Source organism: Neopelma chrysocephalum, unplaced genomic scaffold (assembly GCF_003984885.1).
Source record: "Neopelma chrysocephalum unplaced genomic scaffold, ASM398488v2 Primary Assembly neopelma1_96714, whole genome shotgun sequence".
NCBI classification, from domain to species: Eukaryota; Metazoa; Chordata; class Aves; order Passeriformes; family Pipridae; genus Neopelma; species Neopelma chrysocephalum.
In genome coordinates, this window is record NW_020925358.1 from 220,508 (window position 1) to 237,083 (window position 16,576).

General features: G+C 40.6%; 1 protein-coding gene across 1 annotated transcript in view; it reads left to right on the plus strand.

Moving 5' to 3' along the window:
* The first annotated feature begins 9,910 nt into the window (after positions 1–9,910).
* LOC113981706 (F-BAR domain only protein 2-like) overlaps positions 9,911–16,576 on the plus strand; it is a 240,011-nt gene continuing 233,345 nt past the window's right edge. Inside the window, exons 1-2 of the mRNA XM_027709262.1 lie at positions 9,911–10,435; positions 12,442–12,533. Coding sequence (XP_027565063.1) covers positions 9,911–10,435; positions 12,442–12,533 — 617 coding nt within the window. The remainder of the gene's footprint in view (positions 10,436–12,441; positions 12,534–16,576) is intronic.

Here is a 16,576-nt window from a genome sequence, read left to right on the forward strand (position 1 = left end):
ATATAAGAAAGATATTAAGCTATTAGAGAGAGTCCAAAGGAGGGCAAAAAAGATGGTGAAAGGCCTTGAAGGGAAGTTGTATGAGGAGCAGCTGAGGTCACTTGGTCTGTTCAGCCTGGAGAAGAGGAGACTGAGAGGAGACCTCATTTCAGTCTATAGCTTCCTCATGAGGGTAAACGGAGGGGCAGGCACCGATCTCTTCTCTGTGGTGACCAGTGACAGAACTCAAGGGAATGGCCTGAAGATGTGTCAGGGGAGGTTTAGGTTGGATATAAGAGAAAGGTTCTTCACCCAGAAGGTGGTTGGGCACTGGAACAGGCTCCCCAGGGCAGTGGTCACAGCACCAAGCCTGACAGAGTTCAAGAAGTGTTTGGACAGTGCTTTCAGGCACATGGTGTGACTCTTGGGGATGATCCTGTGCAGGGCCAGGAGTTGGACTTGATGGTCCTTGTGAGTCCCTTCCAACTCAGAAATTAATTTTTTGTGGGCAATTCCATTGTGACAAGAACATAACTACTGATCCTGATCTTCATCCTTTATCAAAGTAGTTATATATACTGCAGAATGCCCTAAAGTTCAAGTCTAAGATTTTGCATTTCACTCTGATTTTTGTGTAAAGCTGTTGTTGAAAACCTGAGAATGGGTTTGATACTTGCGTGATGGTAGATTGTTGCAGCACTGGAGCAGTTGCTTCACATCTTGGTGTAGCATTAGATAAAGGATTACTATATACTTTTGAAAATGTGGAAGATCAGAACTTCCTCTTAAATGTAGAAGTGAACCTGACTCTTCTTCCTTCATAGCATAGTATCCATCCATGTGAAAGTTATTTTTATATTTTCTATGGAAAAAAATTCCAAAGATTCAGCTCTGATCATGGAGCTTTTGTCTCATTGCCCTGGTATATATCCTTACAGATAGCAACACGCTGCAAAAAGTAGTATAGTCATATCTTCCATTAGGCTAAGATAATTATAATGCAGGCTTCTTACTTATGTCAAGTAAACAGGTACATAAATAGTTTTTCTTGAATGTTGTCCTATAACATGTTGTTATTGTTTAAAATTAAAGCACACATGCCTATTCCTATTATCAAAAGAGAGAGATCCAGATCTAACAGTCTTGAGACTTTTAAAGAAGTTTTAACTATGAAAGGAGTCCAGAAATTTTCTCTGTCTTGGCATTGGCAACTAAGCAAACTTTGCATATACTGAAACTTTGGGAGAATGTTGCTAGAAAGAAACTACCTGAAAGGAGGTTGTAGTCAAGTGGGCATTGGTCTCTTCTCCCAGGCAACCAGCAGTAGGACAAGAGGGCACGATCTTAAGCTCTGCCAGGGGAAGTTTAGGTTGGATATTAGGAAGAATTTTTTATGGAGAGAGTAATCAGACATTGGAATGGGCTGCCCAGGGAAGCGGTGGATTCACCATCCCTAGAGGTTTTTAAGATGAGAGTGAATGTGGCACTTAGTGCCATGGTCTAGTAACCACGGCAGTGTTGGATCAAGGGTTGGACTTGATGATCTCAGAGGTCTTTTCCAACCTGGTTGGTTGATTCTATGATAAAGGTTTGAAATCAATAGTTTCTTCAGACGCTTTGACTTTAGATGAAGTGTATAGTTTTTAGGAGCCTGTCACTGAAACTGTAAAATCCTGTAAGAGGAGGTACTGGAGAGGGTAAGCTACACTTTGTTAATAAAGTGGCTAGTAGTCATCAGATGCCTTGAAAGATCATATGTCGATGGAAAGATGCTTGGTTATGAAGCCACTTCAAACAGCATGAATCTATTCTCCTGGGTGTCAAATATTTCATATGCATCTAGCCTTCCTTAGAATATTTTAGAGGGATTTTTGCTCAAAATTTCTGTGTCTGCCTTCTGCAAGTATATTCATATTTCTATAGAGTTCAAGGTTTCTTCACTTCTGAGATAGCACTTCTAAGCTGAGGTGGGGCAGGTACTCTCTGGGTATGCGCGCGCCGCTCCTCCACCCGGGGGGAGAGGGGGGAATGCGACGCGCCTGCGCAAGAGCCGCAGCGCCCGACGGCAGCTGGGTACATGCGCGGGGTTGGGGGTGGCGAAGCTGTGTGGAAGGAGGCGGTTCCATCGTAACGGGAAGGGGTGGTGCGCCGTGGCGGTGCCTGTTTGTTCCGTTGCGTCTCGGCGGCCGAGGCTAGGCTCGCTGAGGGCCGTGGAGGCGGCGTGACGATGGCATACTTCGCGGAGAGCTTCTGGGTAAGGAAGTGTCGCAGGCCGGTTCCTCCATGTCACGAGTGGGACGGGCAGGGCGCAGTGCAGCGCAGCGCAGCCGGCGTACTTTCCGCAGGAGCAACCTCGACTCTTGCGTCACCTTGGGGACTGGGTTTGGGCCTTGCAGCGGGGAGTGCGGCGGAGGGACGGTGGCCGCTGTTCACTCCGCGGCACTCTGTGACTCCTTCGGTGGCCTCCTGCGCCTGCCGCGCCTAGCCCCTCCTCGGCCAGGCTGGGCCGTGCGGGAAGCGCCCTGCCCCGCGCAGTGCTCGGGGGCCCATTAGGGAGAAACGATGTCGGAGAGGGTTTGCTGGCCCAAGGGATGTGCAGATATGAGCGGGACACCATTCGGTAGGGGGTCTTACACTTGCAGCCACTGTGATGCGTAGATAGAGCTTCTACTGCAGTCTGATCTCTCTTCCTTAAGCCTCCCATACAATGCAGTTGCTTGTGGAAACGGCACTAACTGTAACAATTTACAGTTATATCATGTCGAAGCAAAACTGCGTCTCGGAGCTTTATACTTCTGTACCGACAACTCAGTTCTATCTGCATGACAGAAGATACAGCCTGAACAGCAGCTAGCTAGAGAAACTACAGACTTTCTAGTCTATTTTAGAAACAGAATTTGTCAGTAATTTCTGTGCAAATATTTATATTTTTACTTGGATAGTTATACATGGAGGAAAAACTTAAAATCTGGATTTGGATTATTGATCCTTGCATGAAATGGAACTTGTTTTCGTTGTGACTGTAGTTTGTCTGAAATATTAAAGTAAGGGTTCTTGTAAGTTATTTCCATTATACATAGCTAGGTTTTGTCACTTTGAGTACACTCATACTGGTACAGTACAATAAAAAGTATTCATTATCTTTGACTTACTGTTTTCTTAGCACTATTTGGGAAGTGTTGCATAAGCTTTGACATGTTTGATTTTTTTTTTTTTTAAAGCTGACTGGTGCAGGCATACTCTTGTTAATTGTGAGTCTTTTAAACCACTTCTAAGCCAGTCAGTATAATTGTTGTAGATTAATTTGGTTCAACTGTTGGAAGTTCTATATATAGCTGATACTGGTCTCTGTGTAATGCTGTGCATGGTAAGTCTTGAAGTTCTGGGATATAAAAATATGTGTTTAAATTGGTTTTGATGAATTGTTTTTATTTTGTCTTTTTAATTGCTGGTGTTACCTGTAGATTTTTGAGAAATGGTTGTGAGGAAGATTCCTTTCTTTTCAAGTTCTTTTGTAACACGTGGCTGTGTCCAGGGTTAATTACTTTAGCTTTGTGAACAAGCTCACTCTAACAAGCATAAGACACATTCTCATATGCACTTATGTGATATGAATGATAATGAAACTTGTCATGTTTCCACCTGGAGTTCCATTCACATGTTTATACAGTGCTACTCTTCTGCTTGGCATACAGTTGGATGCTGTTTCAAGAGAGCTATTGCGCAATATTTGCTCAGTCTCTTCCCTTTGTGTGTATTTAGCAGGAGTTGGCAACTTTTCATCTTTTTGTTCAAAAAATATTTTTAATTATCTAGATATAGATAAAATGTCTGTTTTCCTTCATATGCATAGAGCTTCTCTGGAGATGATATTTATTTAATTTATTGAAGCTGGAAGAAGAAAACTGAAATTGCCAGGTTGCTTTTGTGTTTAAACTCCTCAAAACTTTCAGAACTGAAGAAATGTTGCCAGTGTAAACATCAGGTGACTATTTTTTTTAAATTTTGATGCTCTCAATTTTATGTAGCTCTTTCAGACACTTGGTAATTGAAAATTACTGTTAGCTAGCTTTCAAAAATATAACACCATAACATTAATCAGAGGAATATTTTCATGTATACAGAGTCCATTAAGTAATTGCCTAGGTGGAAAGTATGAAATGTGCTACTTATTTGAAACTGCAGCAAGCAGCAACAGTTTTAAACAAAATGACAGTGATGTTTATCAGAGCATCTAAAATGAGTTTAAATTTACCTGGAGTTAGGTAAATGAAAAGAAGTCGACAATACAAATGAACAAACAATAATGACTGGTATATGTCTTTCTAAGTTTGTGGGTAAAGAGAAGATTGGTTTTGGTTAATATTTGAAACTTTCATTTTAGAATTACAGCAATGTACACCCAGTTTCTATTGTTGCACTAAAATTTGTAAATAATTAATAAATAGGGTATCTTTTAAGCAGCATAAATCAAATCTTGTAGTTGTTAAAAAGTTGTACCTAGTTGCAGCAAATACTTTATTTCACCTTTATGAGGGAGTTGTGCATATTGGTGCAACTCTGGAACAGCTCTAAAATTTTCTTGATACAGACACTTTTTCTACCAAAAGGACTTTTATACCATTATCATTTATCTGTATTAGTATTCTTGCATGCATGATCTGTTGGCCAGGACTGTGTGTGGTTTTTTCATATCTGACAGAATAGTTTGGGTAGTATTTTTAAGTGTAAATCTAGCTGTAGGACAGCTTCTCTGGAGCTGACCAAAACAAGGGTTAAAGGATACAAATTTTTCAATTCTCACCCCAGAAACTGAAGCAAGTAACTATTTCTCACATTAATTCTTTTCTAGACATTTCCTATTTAGTGTTCATTTAACAAGAGGGGATGGCTTTTTTGGTCACATTTTATTGATATATCATGCTTGCTGTAAGCAGCTATAAGGTTGAACTAGGGTTTGGAAAGTTAATTTGGAGATCATCCAGTTTTCATTTTATGACACTTTGAAGTAAATTAGGAACCTAAACTTTTTATGATTATTGCCACTTCCAAACATTGCAGTTGGAATATTTGTCTGCCTGTTTCCTGGAGAATAAGTTGTGGGCTTGGTAGGCTATTTTAAAAAGAGGATTAAGCAGGTTATGACTTAAAAACTATACTTGATTATAAATTATTTATCAGTCTGCTTTCTTCAGTGTAACATGCTGATTAAAGGGTTGAATAGGGGTGAAGGATGATTGCGAATGCTTAACCAGTGCTAATGCACATTATAAAAGCATAGGTTGAAATGATGGTAATTCACTTATTGTCAAATTTTTCTTTACTTGCTGAACTTGGGGGGGAAACACCAAACTGCCTGAACTTCTCTCATTAAACTTTTGCAGTCTGACCAAAGACCAAGGGCCATGAAGCTGATCAGAGGGCTGGAGCACCTCTACTATGGAGACAGACTGAGAGAGTTGGGGTTGTTCAGCCTGGAGAAGAGTAGCATCTTCTAGTGCCTAAAGGGGCTCCAAGAGAGCTGGAGAGGGACTCTTCACAAGGGTCTGGAGTGACAGGACAAAGGGGAATAATATCTTCACACTGACACAAGGCAGGGTTAGATTAGATGTTAGGAAGAAATTCTTTACTGTGAGAGTGGTGAGGCATTGGAACAGATTGCCCAGAGAAGCTGTGGATGCCCCATCCCTGGAAGTGTTCAAGGCCAGGCTGGATGGGGCTCTGAGCAACCTGGTCTAGTGGAAGGTGTCCCTGCATGTGGCAGGGAGTTGGAACTAGATGGTCTTCAAGGTCCCTTCCAACCTAAACCTTTCTGGGATTCTATGAAAATCACAATGTGTTGGAGAACTGCATGTTCCTTTTATTGTTTTATCTACTCTGTTTTTCTGTGCAATCAGTATTTGCAGCTGTCCACCTTCTCACACCAGCTCAAGAAGTAGTATGCATCTAACAACTCGTGAATTTTAGAATCACCTTAATAGTTGAGAAACACTTGTTTACCTTGGGTAAAATGAGGTTGCTATACTAGAGAGTATTAGCTTTTTACATGAATAGATGTTAATCTTGGATGGTTTTGGTCTAAGGTACACTGAGCTTTCACTTATATAATTAAATTAGAAACATGGAGAATAAATACTGCTACAGATTGCCCAGAAATTCCAGACTATTTTACCAAATATAAGTTTTAAATTCAGAATCATCTTTTATATGCAACACAAACTTATTCTTAAAATTTTCCAAAATCTTTTAAGTAGTTTAGTAAAACAGTTTCTGTAATCTGTTTCCTGTTACGTAAAAGTTGTGGAAATGCTTAACTCTGATTTCACAGTTGCTGACAGGGTTACTTTAATTTCCATGAGAAAATTATTACAGTTAGTTCTCAATGAAGGAAAATGGAAGGACTGTCTGCCCTCTCTTTCCATGACAATTTATTTTGTCTGCAAAGTTGGTCAGTAATGCCTCATTGTAGGTTTATGCAAGTGAAGTGTTTACTTGTATTTGAAATCTTGTTTCCTCTTATGATTTGCTGTCAGGAGATGTCTCTACTATATGTACAGAAGAGCTCTCTTACAGCAGTGTAAAAGGGGAAACCTCAACAAGAACAGAAGAGCTCTTTTGTTAGCTCTAAAGAAAAAGGAGAAAACTGCTAATGAACTTCAAAGTAATTACATGGAACCTATATGGGGAGGGAACTGCTTACATTTTGCATTTTCACACACAGTTTTACAGTTGTTTTCTGTTGAGTAATGATGAGATCATCCTCAACATATGGCATTTTACCCTTTATTCTTCGGGCTGTCATCCTTCTCCTTGCAATGAGCTGGTGTCCTTTAGTCATGCTTACTTAACCATGACTATGCGGTATACAACGTAAACTATATGTATCTTAAGTTCATACAATTTCATGCTATAAAGACTAATTGGTACAATAGTTAGGGAGATTTTTCCTAATGGTTTTTATTTTTAACTAGGCTGGTATTGGGCTTTTTGTGATCCCAGCTATTACTGTTGCCATAAGGAAGGAGCAGATAAAAACAAATAATAAAGAAAAGTTAGCTAGACATACAATTTGCATGTACAGTTTCATACAATGTATATCGGGAGGAGCAGTGTTGAGGTTAAAAAAACACAGAGTGGTGATGGCTGATGTGCATGTAGATGATACATTACTTGTTTTTTGTAACTTAAATTACCTTTTTTCCTCTCAGCTGCAGCATGCATCTCTGTCTTTATCTCAAATAGTCTTAACTGCTGCTCAGTGTATGAATTGTTTGAACTACTCTTCATGAAATTAACTACTAAATGATGTAGTTGTGGATAGTCCATATGGCAGAAAAATGTATGCTCTCTGCACTGAGATACTATACTTTGACGTAGGTATGTATATGTTTTCAAATACAAGCAGAAGTTAATGTAATTTATAGAACTGTTATCAGGTTAATCATCAGTACTCCTGATCTTATAACTTGTAAATAACTGAACAATTTTGAAATCCAGGTGCTTGTACTCATAGGTGGAGCCTGATATTGGTAAGGTTGACTGCACTTATGTCTTGGTTCTGGCCAGGACTGGATTAATTTTTGCAGTAGCCAGGAGAGGGCATGGGTGGGACACAGATTATTCTATACCACCTCACGTCATTGCTGGGGGTGGGAGAAGGGAGTCTCTTCCAGGGAGAAGGGGTCTCTGCTGGTTGGGGTAGCATGACTGTGGTCTGGTAGGGCTCTGCAGTGAGCATTTTGTGTGTGAATAACTGTCTCTTTTGTACACTTCTGTTATTAGTATTGTTGCTGCTACTGTTTGTTTTCTTATCTCATTGCTGTTTTCAGTAAATTGTTCTTATCTCAACCTGTGATCTTTGCCTTTTGTGCCTCCAGTTCTCTTCTCCCACCGCAGGGTGAAGAGCAGAGCGGTCACAAGCGAGCAGCAGAGTGGTTTGGAGAGTCTCATTGGGAGCACTGAATTGGGGAGTACCATTCCTAAACCACAACAGCCTTATTTGGCACCCAATGTGTGGCATGAAGGGTTGAGATAACAACAGATCTGCCCAGAGCAGGTTGGAAACAAATTTGATCTAAGCATTTGCTGTATTAGGTACAAAGCCACTGGTCACAATGTTGCTTGGTCTGTTATCTGGGTGTGGTACCTAACCCTGTATATGTTCCCATATGTGCTCCTCCCGATGTTCTTTTTCAGAGCAGGGAGGGGAATCAGGATTGCTTTGTTGCTGTACTGTGTGATATCAGCTTATGACATGATAACATCAAAGGGCAGTGAGGGTCATTTGGGATGTGTATTCAGTGGTGTTCTCCTACCCTTACCTCAGGCGTGACCTTTGGGAGTCCATTAATAATAGTACCCAGCCTGTGGGGGGAACAGGGGAAGATGTTTTTCCCCAGCTTTTCACCCCCTTTTCCTCCTTCGGGCCTGTTACAACAGCTTTTGAGAATTTTGAATTCCCTTTGGATGTTAAGGAAAGTATGTTCTTATTGCTAAGTCTGCCAGGTCTCCTCAGTGCAGTCCACACCATGTTTAGAGTTGCCAAAGAGATTTCTAGAAAGGCCTTTCAGAGATCGGCTCTGAGGGAGGATAGTGGCATGGAATGTGGGAGGACATGGGCCAGTTTTTGGCGAAATTCTCTGCTCCAATGGTTTGGAAGTTCACCCCTGAACAACTACAGGACCCTGTTAAAGTGATAAAATATGTGGGAGAAAAATGCTGTGTTAGTTCCAGAGAGGCACGAAGTTATGCAACGTGCTGGGCCCTGGCTACTATTTATTGGACACTGCTCATCACTAGACAGCACCCTCAGGGGGAGGAGGAGGAAAGCAGACCAACAGGCATCTTGACCACTCAAACTGCAGCTGAACCAGAGGAACAACTCACCAGTAGCGCTCACCCCTATATAGAAGAAGAAATCCAAGACCAAATCAGTTTGCATAATGAGAGATGAACAGGAAGCAGGGCCCTCACAACAGGAGGAAGAGGCAGGGCCAGAGATAATCACCCGATCCCCAGGTGAACTTCGAGATATGCAAAAAGATTTCAACTGTCATCTGGGTGAGCCCCCTGGTGATCTGGTGTGATAGACTGAATGTCTTAAACATTGTCAAAATCATAGACTTTTTGTCAAACTGCAAAGAACCAGCTACCTCTCTGGGACCACTGAAGCACCCCCACCTCCCGAAGATGAAGATGCCTCCTGACTGGAATTTGGACTGGGATGGGGAACTTGAGATAAGACTATTGTCAAATTATCTCAGGTGTGAGGAGAAGTAAACAAGGGTCATCGGTGGTGGAGGAGTTTTGGGTGTATGATGGTGAAATCTCTCCACACCAAACCAAAGGAGTAAACCCCCCTGCTCTAGGAAGACCACGTACATGCGGGACATTCACGTGAGAGGCAGCTGAGAAGGGGTCATAAACCATCAAAGACCCCCAAAGTGCTCCCCCTCTCTCCTCCCCCGAATTCCTGAGGCCTTCCACCACCAGAGGACTGCACGTGATCCAAGTTATGCAACAAATCTGGAACCTGTCACTAGAGACTGCAAAGCTTACTCCCCCCTTCCCCCCCAGGGAGGTTCCTGGGCATCTCCTGAATGTATATTAATCCATTGGACTCTATGTTTTGTGAGACCCTCGCCACCAAGAAGACCAGCCGAACAGGACCCCACAGGATGCCACCGAGTTCCATAGAGTGGTGATACATTTTCTATTTTAATCTCTTTGTCACTCTCTTTCTTCCCCCCCTCCTTTTCCTATTTCTTTCTATCTCTACCTTTCTCTACCTCACATTTACTGGTAAATAAAATCCATATTATTGACTTTGGCATCTGGTCTCATTTGCACCTTAATTCGGGCAGAGGCATTTCTAATAATTTTAATAACCAGCATCTGGCTGCTCTGATGCTGGGATATCGTGGCCCACAATATGAAACTAGATGGTAGTGAAGCCAAGCAACTGGGATCCCTGTCCCAGGATGTGGGCATTGGCAAGGGGATTGGGAAGAGGACAGAAACTCTCAGCCTCTGGAGGCAGCTCCTGTCAAGTGTGAGGGAAAAGTATTCTCTCAAGGATGACCTAGCAGTGCATCCAGGCAGGTGGAACGCCATGGAGAAAGGTATCCAGTATGTGAGAGAATTAGCTGCACTGGAGGTAATCTATAGGGATTCAAATAATGAGCAGTCCCCTGTAGATCCAGATGAAGTCCAGTGTACACAATCCATGTGGTGGAAGTTTGTACGGAGTATGCCATCATTGTATGCCAACTCATTGGCATTGGTGTCAATGAAAGAAGAACAAACAGTGCTTCAGGAACCTGATTCTGGCAATATGAAGATCATCTTTTTTTCCTCCCTATTGATCTGGGCCTCGGCTGTGGAAAGACTGTCCAAGACTGCAGACAGATTCAAAAGGCTCGAGCAAGCTAGAGAGGAAATGTCCCATGCCCCGTCAGTATGGACCAGAGTCTCTGCTGTTGGGAGCAAGTGCTCCTCTGCTTGAGAGAGAGGGTACACACCACAAGCTAACCACTTTTTTTACCTGCATGACCACAGAGAGGACATGAGGAAGTGGGATAGAAAACCCACCTCTGCCCTAGCAGCATGGGCATGTGAGTTGAAAGGAAGAACCACAACAGGAAATTCTTCAAGGATAAATGCCACTCCAGTTTCCAGTGGGCAAGTCCTCAGACAGAACAGGAGGGCTGATGTTCCTTTTGATCCTCTTGAAGGGAGTTCCAATTCATATTTACGAGAAGTGAGCAACAAGTACTATGACCAGAACTAGAGGGGCCCTGCCTCCAGACAGGTGGAGGAAAGAGACAGTCGGATCTGTTGGACTGTGTGGATCCAATGGCCTGGCACATCAGACCTACAAGAGTATAAGGCTTTAGTTGACACTGGCGCACAATGTACCCTGATGCCATCAAGATATGTAGGGGCAGAATCCATCTCTATTTCTGGGGTGACAGGAGGATCCCAACAACTGACTGTACTGGAAGCTGAAGCGAGCCTGACTGGGAATGAATGGCAAAAACACCCCTTTGTGATCGGCCCAGAGGCCCTGTGTATCCTTGGCATAGATTACCTCAGGAGAGGGTATTTCAAGGACCCAAAAGGCCATTGTTGGGCTTTTGAGATAGCTGCTGTGGAGACAGAGGAAATTAGACTGTTGAATACCTTGCCTGGCCTCTCAAAAGAAACCTCTGCTGAGGGTCAAAGAACAACAGGTACCGATTGCTACCACCACAGTGTGCCATCAACAATACCGCACCAACTAGGACTCTGTGACCCCCATCCATGAGATGATTTGTGAACTGGAGAGCCAGGGAGTGGTCAGCAAGACTCACTTTAATAGTCCTATATGAGCAGTGCGCAAGTCCAATGGAGAGTGGAGACTGACAGTAGATTATCATGGCCTGAACAAAGTCACACCACCACTAAGTGCTGCTGTGCTGGACATGCTGGAACTTCAGTACGAACTGGAGTCCAAAACCACAAAGTGGTGCCACCATCAATATTGCTGAATTGTGGCAACACATCACTGCCCAGGTAGAGAAGTTGGCTGTAAAAGTATGTCATGTAGATGCACACGTATCCAAGAATGGGGCTACTGACAAACATGGCAACAATGGACAGGTGGATCGAGCTGCCAAGATTAAAGTGTCTCAGGTGGATCTGGACTGGCAACATAAGGGTGAATTATTTCTGGCTCGGTGGGCCCATGATGCCTCAGGTCATTGGGGAAGAGATGGGCAGGAGAGGAATGGATAGTTTGACAGGAAAACTCTTATAGTAGCAATGTTGTTATGCCGTGGCTTGCCTCGCCTTCCTTTCATTTATTGTTGCTTTCTTCTGTTTGGGGGGGGAAGGTCACCATGGTGCCAGAGATGATAAGCTGGCTGAGTTTATTAATCAGTTTTTAGGGCAGTGTCTCAGTTTTAATTGTGAGATATGCCTTACTGATTGGAAAGTGTTTTAAGCTTTAAAACTAAAGAATAGACAAAGGGAAGTTACCTATGAGAAGGAAGAAGTTAGTGATTTTTACCAGTTTTACAAAAACGAGAGAAATATCCCTGATATATGAAGAATTGAGGAGGTGGGAATTTTACTTCATGGGAAATAATGAAAAATATGAGGGAATGAAGAGGGAAGATAGTGTTAAGCATGCATTAAATAAGATGAGAAGTGAAAGAACACCCATAGAAATCTAGAGAATAAATGGCTTTAAATATAGTCTAGAAATATGTGATCAAAGAGTTGTCATTCAAAGGGTAGTTTGTTTTACATATAAGGGATTGAAGGGAACTAATAGCAACTGGTAAAAAGCCGAAGCATTAGAAATCATTTACTTCATGAAACTTGATCAGTTATTAAAATGCATAGGTTCTATATTTTGTTCTGTAATTGTTTTAACGTTATGTTTCATAGTTCTGTTTTCTTTTTGTTATTAATCTTTAGGGGGAAAGGAACAATGGCTTTGATGTCCTCTATCACAACATGAAACATGGACATTTGTCAACAAAAGACTTGGCAGACTTTATAAGAGAAAGGTAAGTATTCATCCTTGCTAATCCTGCTTCTTTAATATACCTTTTGTGATTTTTATTTAAGTTTATCGTTATGTATATTACAGTAACACGCAAAACAAAAATTGGCAAGCATTTTAAAATCTCATGTCCTATGAGAACATTTAGGTTTATTCCATTCGCTGAGAACTGAATAGTGATTCCTAAGTCACTGAACAGTGATTTCTAATAACAAGCTTCTAATTTTTAGGTTTGAATTAAAAAACTAGTAAAAAGCCAGAAATGTCACAGTAGGTGCCCATCAGTTTATTTAAATTAATCACAATTTTTCATTGTGTTTGGAAGAAAAGCAATAAGTTAAGTAGAAAAAATTTGACCACAGATATAGAATTAGGGTATTAGCAAGTTCTAGTATGATCTTAAAAATTATCCTTCTTGATTAAGGTATTGAGGAACTAGGTTGGTTAAAGAAAAGGGAGTGATATCTATGGACAAGAAAATAATTTGCAGAAAATAACCCAGGTTGTTCTTTATGGTATGGAAAGGACAGAACTGAAATCTGCAAATGTGACAACTTCCTAAATAGATGTTCTTTATAGAAGATGACTGCTGCTGCTACTTTGAACGTAAGAATTTCTGTTCTGGATGAAATTAATGATACGTCTGCTTCAGAATTTTGTCTTATTTAGTTACTGATACCAGATGTTGGATGGAAAAAACTTGCAAGAGGCTAATTGAGGACCTGTTTCAGTGAATGTTTCTTGCAGTAAAAGCTGTCAAAATAACCAGCTTTTGTTTTCTGAAATTTTTCATCAAAATTTCAGTTTTAGCCCAAAATAGACCTCAATGAAGAATTTTTAAAAAAAATTTCCACAAAATGTAACCATCATGGGTCCTGCAGGTACTCAGTGACACTGACATTTGCATAGTTTCTAAGTGAGTTGAAATGGAGACAACGACAAAAATCTTTCCACTAAGTGAAATAGGTGAATTCCAGAGGCCCTTTGTGATGGGCAGTCTCCTATTGGAAGAACAACACAAACCAAGGAATGTTGTTTCAAGAATCCCTGTGTTGCCTAAAGAGACCGCGGAGAAAAAGACTCCAGGCCAATTTAGTGTATAAGACAATATAAAAAAAACGGGTTCTTTAATCAGACCTCAGGCCCAGGGGAATACACATGATGCACGCGCACCCAGACAGTGGTTTTTTGATTTTATAATAAGGTCCATCCAATCCCAGATCTATCCACCCCCTGGTTCTGCCCCCCAATACGCCTCTGTGTCTGGGGGCGTGTGGGACCCCTTCTTCCACATCTTCATCTTCTTCAAAGCACGTACAGTCCTTGGAGTTCCTCCAAAGTTCTGGGCTTGAAGGTTGCTGCGTCTGTGTGATAACTCCTGGTCCAGGCCTAGGGTGCGATGTTCTTAAACAGAGGTGTTTTTCTGCAATTCTACCTTGAAAAGAAGACTAAACACACTAACGGAATTTAGAGGGATTGATATGAAATGGGGTAACAGGGTTGGGTATGTGTAAACTGCTATGTTAAGGGTAAGGGATACAGTACAGCTACATTAAAATGTACATTTACTACACAACTACTTCTGAAATCTACAAAAGTTAAAAAATCCAAAAAGCTCTGAGGCATCATGATTCCAGAGAACACATTATGAAGCCAGACAGGTGTCCGGATTTAGTTGAGGGACATTATGCTCTTGATGCTTAGTATGAAATGTTTAGGGCTTTACAGGCTGCTAAAAATGGTATATTTTTTTTAAACTGCTTTTAATATTGACTGTTAAAAAACTTTGCCTTGTGTTATCTTTGTGTATGCCTGGATCTTTCCTTTGAAACCTGCTTTAATTCTTGGAATCAGTCTTTTTTTAAAATATATATATGTAGTAATAAGTCATAGACTTAAGCTGTACATCACCTGGACACATGTAATTTTATTAGTTTTATATCCATTGTGTTTTGATTCATCTCCATATTTAGATCAGAAGTTTGCTTGCTCACTCTTCTTATCTCCGTTACATTGTATTCTTTGGGCATGCTCCATTTTATTAATACTGATCCTGAGGTTAAAGGTCTTATATAAATGGGTAAAAATAACTTGATTCTCTATCTGTCTTGGATTCTGTTTTATTATCGTGACATAAATAAAACTTGACAGTTCATTCTATGCAAAATTACTAGCAAAAAGAATGTGGCATTCTAGTTTATTTTTCATTCCATCAGTTTCTTCAAATGAAATTTTAAATGAGATGTGCCTTTACAATCAATAGATATGTGGACCTTTCTCCACATATTAGAAGTGTTTTAGCTGAAGCTTCTGAGAGATCAAGAAATGTAGTTTTTCTTCTTGTGAATAGATCAGGACATGCCAGAGATTTTCAGCCAGCCATCAACCATCTTATCTACAGCATTTTTTGTCAAATATATGAAAAATTTTAGTTCTAGTTAACACACTGAGACTCACTAGAATCTTAGTACTAAATTTTAATTTATTTGACAAGGCTTCAGTATACTTCCTTAAGAACAACTTGCCCTGGAATTGGAAAATATCTCTGTGATGCAGACCTGCAGCAATAAGTTCAGTCCTTTCCAGTGAACTTCTCTCCATCAGATATTAAACGTGATATCCGATCTGTTCCGTTGTGTCTTCAGCTCTGCTTTATCCATCTAGGTATGCCAGGCTGCCATAAAAAAAAAAAATTTGAATGGCAAATATATGCTTCTTTTCAAGTTAAGGTTGCATTGCTGATCAATCTCAGTCTAAGCTAGTGGTACCTTGTGGCATATAGTTTGTAGTTTCAAAGAAATAGATGGAATTTTAATATTTGGTGTCCATATCTAGGCAGTGACATCCTTCCACTACCATTGTGAGGTTATTGCAGTATGTCAGTCTTATTTCCCAGAAAATAAATATGATTCAGTAGCACACATTTATTCATGTGGGTCAAATTCTTGATCTCAAAGAGTTTATATTGGGCAGTGCTTGAACAGTGTTTTGCAACAGTCTGATTGTCTTGACCGTATTGTTTTGCATTTTTGTTTATTGCAAAGAAATGAAGAGATATTGCTCACAGTTATCTGCTCCCCTCCTGTAGTCTGAATATTATTGTGCAGTATTCTTTTCTGCTAGAAATATGTAAGTGGATGAGCAATGAGGAATCTCCTAGATCTAGTGTTTTTATGCACTACTTAAACCTCGTTTTCTGAGCTCTTCTCTATGAAAACTAAACTTGCGTATATTTGCAATTTCTTCATATCTGCCCTTCCATTCCTTCTGAACATATTGGCCAGTTTTATTCAGATATGGAGATAGAGGAGAGTGTAAACTGAAAATTGCTTGCTGGGTAAAGAAGACACATCTGAGTTAGTGATTATACTTACAAAACATTGGAGTACTGTCAAACAGTATATACAGTTGTCAGCTGGTCAGTCAGCATTGCTGAAGTCTCCAGAAGAATAACCAAAATATTTGCTTTATTTTAAGGGAGTGGCATACAAGAGAGGAAAGATAGTTGAGTATATTTGGATGTACAGACTACTTAAGCACAAAGGACGTCTGTATGAAATCTGAAAAAAACCCCCTGGATATCCCTAGAAGGAGCAGGTTTCCCCTTTGGCTGTGTTCAGTTAATCAATACCAATTCAGTTTTTAACTGTGGTGTTTCACTTTTTCATTTTTGAGTGTTTGTTAGTAGTCTAGTACTAAAAGAACTGAGGAACATTTGGATCTATAGTTCTTTAGTGCCTTTTGTCCAGATATTCTGCTACCGTAATTGGGAAAGACTTAGTCAGTAGTTATTGCTTTCTAGAAGGTTCAGATATGCCTCCTGAAAGAGTGAATTTTGTGACAGGCAATCTGCTCAATGTTGGGGCAGAATATCTGTCTGCTAAAATATAGGTATCTTTGTTCTATTCTTGATAAAGCATGTAGAAATTATGTTTTAGGAGTTAAAAGGAGTTAACATATAAGAAGACTGGGATTCCCCTGCAGTGTTTTTTTGTTCTTGTTGTTGTTTTGTTTTTTTATTTAAATACTTGGAAGATTTTGTAGGTA